An 8,209-nucleotide genomic window follows, 5' to 3' on the forward strand; every position below is an offset into this window, starting at 1 on the left:
AACCTCCTGTTGCCTTCTCTGGAGGCTTTGAATTGATGTTGGTGTCTCGCAAGCCCTGTCCTGCTCTGGGTTTTGGTATAGGAGCTGCAGGGCCAGGGGTTGGGGCTGTCCCCATGTTCCCATGGCTGCTGAGGGCCCCAACCTTGCCCCTAGGCTCATCGCCTCTGGTGTGGTCATGCGGCCCTATGTGGAAGCCAACATCTCCCACAAGTCCCACACCACTATCAAGTACTTCCTCAAGATGTGGAGCAGTGTGAGCGAGACCCTCATCTTCATTTTCCTGGGTGTCTCCACTGTGGCTGGCCACCACTACTGGAACTGGACCTTTGTCATCAGCACACTGCTCTTCTGCCTCATCGCAAGGGTTCTAGGTGAGGTTTCAGTGTGATGGCAAAGGCCTTTGGGACGGCCCTGGGTGATGGGCAGCTCTCGGAGCCATGAGGCCCTAGTTTGCCTTTGCAGGGGAGACTGGAGGGCATCCTTCACCATCCTGTCCCGCTCCTCAGGTGTCCTGGTCCTCACCTGGTTCATCAACAAGTTCCGAATCGTGAAGCTGACACCAAAAGACCAGTTCATCATTGCCTATGGAGGCCTGCGGGGAGCCATCGCCTTCTCCCTCGGGTACCTCCTGGACTACAGGCATTTTGGCATGAGGGATATGTTCCTCACAGCCATCATCACAGTCATCTTCTTCACCGTTTTCGTGCAGGTTGGTGGCATGCAGTGGTCACAGTGTGCTTTCAGAGGGCAAGAGGATTGTTCGTTGTATCACAGAGTCATAGAATAGTTTGGGTTGGAAAGGACCTTCAGATCATTCAGTTCCAGCCCCCTGCCATGGGCAGGGACACCTCACACTAAAGCAGGTCACCCAAGGGTTCTTCCAACCTGGCCTTGAACACCGCCAGGGATGGAGCATTCACAACTTCTCTGGGCACCCTGTGCCAGCGCCTCAGCGCCTTCACAGGGAAGAGCTTCTGCCTTACGTCTAACCTGAACTTCTAACCTGAACTTCCCCTGTTTCAGTTTCATCCCAGGCACTGTCACTGTCCCTTTCTCCAAAAGCTCATGGGGCTGCCAAGCGACACCGGCAGCGTGGGGGCCTGTAGTTTAGCTTTGCTGAACCCATCCCACTCCCACTAGTGTGCTTTGGGGAGAGGTCTAACCACCATCCCTGATCCTTAGGGCATGACCATCCGGCCCTTGGTGGACCTGCTGGCTGTAAAGAAGAAGCAGGAGACAAAGCGCTCCATCAACGAAGAGATCCATACGCAGGTAACCCAGGGGCTGGGCCTTCTCTTCACCACCTTAATCCTCTTCTCTCTCTGCTTCGGCCACCTCCACTGCTGTAACCAGGCAGGTTTACAGAGCAGGACCTGCCCCTAAATCAGTGCCCAAGGTAAGGGGGACAGAGAAAAGGCTATTCCCTGCCTGTGTTATCCAGTGCCTGCTCTGACCCGGAACCTCCCTTGGACCTGGTAGAGCAGCAGCCCAGTTGTGTAGGGCCGTGCTGCCCTCCTGAGGCCGACCCAGCCTGGACCCACAACCCTGAGTGCCCTCACCCCTGTGTCAGCATGGGTCTTGGGATGGGGGGAGAGTGAGCAACAGCCCTGCAAGCTTCCTACACCTTGGAACTTCTCTTTCAGTTTTTGGATCACCTTCTGACAGGTATCGAAGATATCTGTGGTCACTATGGGCATCACCACTGGAAGGATAAGTGAGTGTAGAGGTTTGGTGATTGAGGGACCTGCGGGGAATATGGGGACGGGTTTGGATCACCACCTGCAGGCTTCTCAGCCCTATGCAAGGCTTTTTCCCGGGCTGTAATAATCGAATCCGAGAATGGTTTGGAAGGAACTTTAAAGCTCGTCCAGTTCCAACCTCTGCCACAGGTGGGGACACCTTCCACCAGACCGGGTTGATCCAAGCCCCATCCAGCCTGGCCTTGTATATCCACGTACACCCCCCCTTGGTGAATTACTCCACCTGGGGTGTGCAGGTGGGGCTGCAGGGCTGCACCCCTTCGCCATGGCGCGTCCACAGCAATGCAGGAGCTGCCAGTGGCCAGTCCCTGAAGGAGCTCAGGACCACCCATTGTGGGTGCAAGCTGGTGCTGGGTGTTCTGGAGGCTGCCCAGGGAAGCCTGGCCTGACCGGTGCTGGTGTGCACTGGAACATCTTCTGCTGGCCTAAGCCAGGGCTGGGGAGCAGGCAGTGGGTGCTGGGGCAGGGGGAGCTCTGATGTCTCTGCTCCTCCTTTCCCCTTGTCCTTGGGAAGGCTGAATCGCTTCAACAAGAAGTACGTGAAGAAGTGCCTGATCGCAGGGGAGCGCTCCAAGGAGCCCCAGCTCATCGCATTCTACCATAAGATGGAGATGAAGCAGGCAATCGAGCTGGTGGAGAGCGGGGGCATAGGCAAGATCCCCTCTGCTGTCTCCACTGTGTCCATCCAGTGAGTTCCTCAGCCCTGGCTGCCCTGTGTCCCCTGGGCTCCCCTGCAGGCTGCAGGGCAAGCAGCCGCTCATCCTGCCGTGGCCACGGCAGTGTCACACCGAAGCCTCTCTGTCCACACAGGAACATCAACCCCAAGACACTCCCTTTGGAGCGCGCCCTTCCTGCCCTGTCCAAGGACAAGGAGGAGGAAATCCGGAAAATCCTTCGCAACAACCTGCAGAAAACCAGGCAGAGGGTGAGGTGCCTCCTTTGCTTCCCTGGGGGTGCCCACAGCCACTTCCCACCAGGAGCTCTTAGAGCACTTCACCCTGTGCCCTGCTGCCTTGTGTGTTCCTGGTCTGGCTTTTCCTCCTGGAATGGTGCTGGAATAGTGCTGAAGGGGATGCTGGCTTGGTTGGTGTCTAAGCCCAGCACTTAAGCCCTTGCTGGGCCAAGGTGGGTTAATCAAGCACGCAAAGGACGAGGTTCCCGGGACGCGCTCTGCCCACCGGTGGCTGCTTGAGCAATCTCCAAGGGGTTCTTTGCTTTCCCTGTGTTCTTTTTTAACTCATCTCCTTTTCTTGGGGCCTTTTCCCAGCTGAGATCCTACAATCGGCACACACTTGTGGCCGACCCCTACGAGGAGGCCTGGAACCAGATGCTGCTGCGGAGGCAGAAGGTCCGGCAGCTGGAACAGAAGGTGTCGAGGGGATGCTGGGGCAGGGGTGCCAGCACAGGGGGTGGAGGTCGGGGTGCTGAGGGGGGCTTCCAACCCCGGGAAGGACATGGGGGTCAATTCCCCGCTTCCCCTTTCCCATTTACCTTGGCCGCCCCAATGGACACATCCCTGTGCTCTGCTTCCAGATGAACAACTACCTGACGGTGCCGGCTCACAGGCTGGATTCACCCACCATGTCCCGGGCCCGCATAGGCTCAGGTAGGTGGGACTGAACAGAGGAGGGGTCACCACTGCAGTGCCTTGCTGGGCACCCGCAGCACTTGGGTGTTGAAGCACTCAGAGATTGTATTGTCCTGCACCTCCTCAGTTCCTCTGCATCATCCCCATCCTACTCCCCTGGGGCAATGCAACCAGGCTGGGGGACTGAAGCACCCCACTTGCTTCCCGGCATGTATCCCACTGGGAATTCACCTGGCTGGTTGGTAGCTCTGTCCAGAACTCATCTGGCTCCATCCACAGACACATTCCTGGCCATGCTTTGGGGAGGAGGCCAGGAGTGCTCAGGCCAAAGCCCTGACTCACAGCTTCTCTGTCACCCGTTTTTGCTTTGCCATCTTTGGTTCCTCCTGTCCCGTGTGTCCTCTCCTGCTCTGGGGACAGCGTGATGGGTTGTGACGGGTTGGGACAGGGTGTGATGGGTTGTGATGGGGTGTGACGGGGTGTGGCAGAGTGTGAGGCTGGTGCTTGTAGAACCCGTGGTTCATCAGCAGAGGGCAGCTGCAGCCCTCACCAATGGTGCAGATGGCGGCTGGGACCGCTCCAGATGCGCTGTGGAAGTCAGGCATCCCCGCCCCAAACATCCGGGCTCCTGGGTTATCCTGGCCGCTTTGTCTGTAACACCCCTCTCTGCCTCCCCAGACCCTCTGGCCTATGAACCCAAGGCAGACTCTGAGAACCTCCCCATCATCACCATCGACCCAGCCTCGCCGCAGTCGCCGGAGTCCGTGGACCTGATGAATGAGGAGCCCAAGGGCTGCAGTGGGCTCCCACCCTCGCCGGAGGAGGATGAGGAGGGGCTGGTGATGCGGGTGAAGGAGCCTTCCTCCCCGGGCACTGACGATGTCTTCACCCCGGGCACCGGTGACAGCCCCAGCAACCAGCGGATGCTGCGATGCCTCAGCGACCCGGGGCCTCGGCCGGAGCCTGAGGAGGGGGAGCCCTTCATCCCCAAGGGGCAGTAGCCAGTGTGCAAAGCCTCATGCACCTCCAGCCCATTTCTCTCTCTTAATTTCTTCTTTCTCTGTTCTCCCTTTCGGTTTCCTCTGTCACTACACACCCGCTTCGGGAAGGGGAGACTGTCCTGGATGAAGTGGGATCACCAGGACAGTTCTGCCCAGTGCTCCCTAGGCTGGCCCCGAGGAGCAGGGAAGAAGCCCCCGGGATGCACTGAGCTCCTCAGCCTGGGGGTGACCGACGATTCCCCCAGGGCTGGGCTTTGGGATTTGCAGGTGGCCCCGAGGAGCTTCCCTGGAGGCTGCCCACAGGGGGGGGCTCTGGCCAGGGAGCTGTGGGTGTCCATGAAGGCTGCCCCACGGCACAGGTTCACCTGTCCCTGGCTTGTGCTTTACCTGCTCCGGAGCAGAGGTAGGAGGACAGGAGCCAGGCTCTGCACCAGGGACCCCCCTGGGGACCTCAGGCTCATGTTGCTATTCCCACCTCGGCCGCTTCCCCCGCCCCGAGCACCTCTGGACCCGCATTCCACGCCAGGTCTTGTTCAATAGATATCCTAGAGCCATGCAAGGCGGGAGCTGGGGCCCCTCGCTCGGAGCAGCCCTACAAGCCTGGGCCTTTCCATCCCTCCTGGAACCGCTGCCACCTGTCCCCATGGGACCCTCTGCCCCTCGCCCCGTGCCTGCCAGCACCGGCTGCTCCTTAACCAAAGATGGGTGCCGGCTACCCGGTGTGGGGAGGGGGCATGTGGGGGTTCAGTTGACTGCATGGGGGGGGCTCTGTATCGCTCCCTGCAGCCACGAGGAGCTGGGGAAGAGACATGGTGGGGCCACTGGGGAGGGTGGCAGGAGGGGTTGGTCAGGCTGGGGGGGTTGGGGGTCCTAGGCTTGGAAGGCCCCATCTCTCCACATGGCTTGGCCGGGTGTTGACAGCACTCCTCGGGCTCAGGGGTGTCCTGCCGTGTCACCCCAGCCCCCACGTGCCCCCCTTCGCCATGGGGCTGCCTCTGCCATGCCGTGGGGTGCTCACCAGCCCTCCCCACGCTGTGCCTTGCCACGTGTCATCGCTGCCCCGGTGAGCACCATGTCCCAGTGGGGACAGCAGGGGCCTGATGTCCATGTGGCTCTGTCACACTGGGGCGAGAGCCCCCCCGCTGCCTGCGCTGCTGCTGCCCTGCTCTGTGTCCAGGAGGGAAACAAAGCAATGCGGATTCTCTGGTATCTAAAGGAAAGACAAACACTTATAAAGAGAATCTGGGTTTTTATCATGAATATTCTAATAAATTAATGGTAATTTTTAGCAGAGGTTTTTCCAGCTCTTTGGGATCCAACCCCTGCCTCGGCATCCCGGGAGGCCTCATTCCTGCTGGGATGTTCAGTGTTCGCCCTCCGCCTTCCCACTGCAGCTGAAGGGGCAGGGTTCCTGCACTGGGGTCCCTGCCTACACTGCAGACAGGTTTGGAGGTGTGTGCCCAGGGGAGGGGGCTCTTCTGACCCCTTGGCTAAAGCCAAGCCCTCTCATCAACAACCCCCCCCCCCCCAGGCTGGGGGTGCCCTGGAGCTCTTTGCTGTCACTTGCAGTGGGAGCAGGTCTCACCACTGCATATTAAAGCTCTGACTCCAGAGGCTGTGACTCAGGCCCTCGCCATCCAGCTCCAGCATCAGCGCTGGTGTTGCTCATGTGCTTCACATACCTGAGGCCCAGGGTTCCCCACGGTCCTGGGCCAGATTGTGGCCACCCCAGCACAGGGCTTAGCCCCTTGCCAGGGAGTCCCTGGGCAGGGTGAGGTGGTGTCTGGGGTAGGCGATGCCATATGGCCCATGGTGGGGCTGGTTTGGTGGCTGCTGTCCCTGCACCCCACATGGGAGGCTCATCCCCAGGGCATGGGGGACCCAAACCAGGAAGATTTGTCAGGAATGGGCCTCGGCTCCGTCCTCCCTGTGGGGGAGCAGCAGCGTTGCCATCCCAGTGCCAGGAGCACCAGGAGGTGCCGGCGCAGCCCAAAGGCAGGGGATGGCCCCCGCGCAGGCACAGAGGCTGCTGCCCGAGCATCCCCCACGTGCCAGTGAGCATCACGTGGAGCTCCCCCTGGTCCCAGTCACACCTTTACTGCAAGAACCCACAAATTGAGGCATTTCCAGGATATTCTTGTCTCTGTCTCAAAGGGTGAATAACTCCTTGTAATGAGGGAGGAGTAATGATCCCCGTGGGGCTGGGCTGTCACCACTGAGCAACTGCCAACACACGCGCAGGAGGGATAGACCAGGCCCAGTCTGTGCCGGTGATGCCCTTCCCCTCTGTACCCCTTGGCTCCCTCTGCTCCCCGCCAGAGCACGCTGGGGTCCTGCTGGTGCCAAGCGCAGTGAGAGCCCCTGCGCGGCTCAGGTCGGTGCTGCTGAGATGGTTGCCTCCTGCCACGGGTTTCAGAGTACAAATCACACCAAGCATTCGGTGTCACTGGGAAGCCACCGAGAGCAGGACACAGGAGCAGGGAACGGGAGCGGTGATGCCCTGGGCAGCTTGGAGGGGACAGCTCTGCCACTGCCCTGCTCTGGGGACAGGGGTCCCTGTCCCTGTGCCCCAGCAGTATGTGTCCGCCCCAGCTCCCCAGGCAGCAGCCCAGGGAGGTGATGGGGCCATTCCCCAGCTCTGTGTCACCTCCAGTAATGACACCCTGCGCTCCCTTTCATCTCAGTGCCTCCTCTCCAGGGCGAGGGTGTCCCAACAGCATCACTTGTCATTAGCTCCAGGTGGGGACTGGAGCCTGGGGGTCCTGAACGGGGGCACCCCTCATGCTGGGCAGGGAACACCAGTGCTCACCATGGAGAAGCCCCTTCTTTGGGCAGCTGTGACCACTGGGGTCACTGAGTCAGCCAGCGGCACCGACCCAGGGCCATGGGTGCCTTGTCAGTGGGGGTGTGGGGACAGGGAGCAGTGGTGGCACCTCTGGCAGGCTGCATGCAAGCAAGTGGGGCTGGGGGGTGGATGGACACTAGAGGTGCCCAGGAGCGCGGTTTGGATGTGGCCATGGAGAAGGGCTCCACCTCCTCAACCCACAGTGAACATGGGGAGGCAGGGATGTGTGCAGGGGTGCATGGGGGCAGCCTGTACATGCACAGAGGTGGCTGGTGCATGCATGGGGACAGCAGCCATGGGCTTGGGGACAGCCTGGGATGTGGCTGGGGTGTGCAGGGTGGCGATGCCATGGGAATGGGGCAGGAGGATGCCACCACCCCATCCTGCTGCTCTCTCAGGTGCTCTGGGTGATGGTGGTGGCTCTGGGAGAAGGGCTCAGTCCCTCTGCTTGCTCTGGGAGCTGGCTCACACCCTTCTTAATGGAGGGCAGGACAGAGCCAGGGAGGCCCTGAGGTCCCTCCTCACCTCCAGGTTGGGTTTCACCCCCTGCCCCTCTCCAGACCCCTGCCAGAGCTGCTCTTCCTTCCCACACAAGTCTCAGCTCACCCCACTGATGTTCCAGTGGGGTGATGCCACCATCAGGATGCTACCCTGCATCCGTGGATCGCGCAGGACTACAGCCCCCCTGCCTCACTCCAACAGCCCAAAAGGGGCTTTGCAATCGTTGTGCCACCACCCCGGGGGCAGGATGCACCTGAGTGTCACCCCCAGACGATGATTATTCCTTAATTGCCAACAAAACAAAGGAAGCCTGGATCAGCCCTTGCTGAGCTGGGAGGAAACAGCCTCAGTGCCATTCCCAGCTCCAGCGGCTCCTTGGGATAATGGTTTGGTGATGGATGTTAAGGAGCAGCTCTTCTAATGGGCCATCAGCACTCCAGTCCCTCTTAGCCCAGCTCATCACCAGCCTCCTGCACCCCAGTCCTTCCAGGATGGGCTGGTAGATCCCTAAAGC

The 8,209-nt window shown here is 60.3% G+C and overlaps 1 protein-coding gene across 1 annotated transcript in view; it reads left to right on the forward strand.

Annotated features, from left to right (window-relative positions):
- SLC9A1 (solute carrier family 9 member A1) overlaps positions 1-5,637 on the forward strand; it is a 29,477-nt gene extending 23,840 nt beyond the window's left edge. Inside the window, exons 4-12 of the mRNA XM_065698006.1 lie at positions 154-371; positions 507-709; positions 1,183-1,272; positions 1,644-1,714; positions 2,275-2,448; positions 2,571-2,685; positions 3,028-3,129; positions 3,294-3,366; positions 4,027-5,637. Coding sequence (XP_065554078.1) covers positions 154-371; positions 507-709; positions 1,183-1,272; positions 1,644-1,714; positions 2,275-2,448; positions 2,571-2,685; positions 3,028-3,129; positions 3,294-3,366; positions 4,027-4,349 — 1,369 coding nt within the window. The 3' untranslated portion in view covers positions 4,350-5,637. The remainder of the gene's footprint in view (positions 1-153; positions 372-506; positions 710-1,182; positions 1,273-1,643; positions 1,715-2,274; positions 2,449-2,570; positions 2,686-3,027; positions 3,130-3,293; positions 3,367-4,026) is intronic.
- Positions 5,638-8,209: the final 2,572 nt, after the last annotated feature.

The sequence above is a fragment of the Lathamus discolor genome, chromosome 18, assembly GCF_037157495.1.
Source record: "Lathamus discolor isolate bLatDis1 chromosome 18, bLatDis1.hap1, whole genome shotgun sequence".
Taxonomy (NCBI): domain Eukaryota; kingdom Metazoa; phylum Chordata; class Aves; order Psittaciformes; family Psittacidae; genus Lathamus; species Lathamus discolor.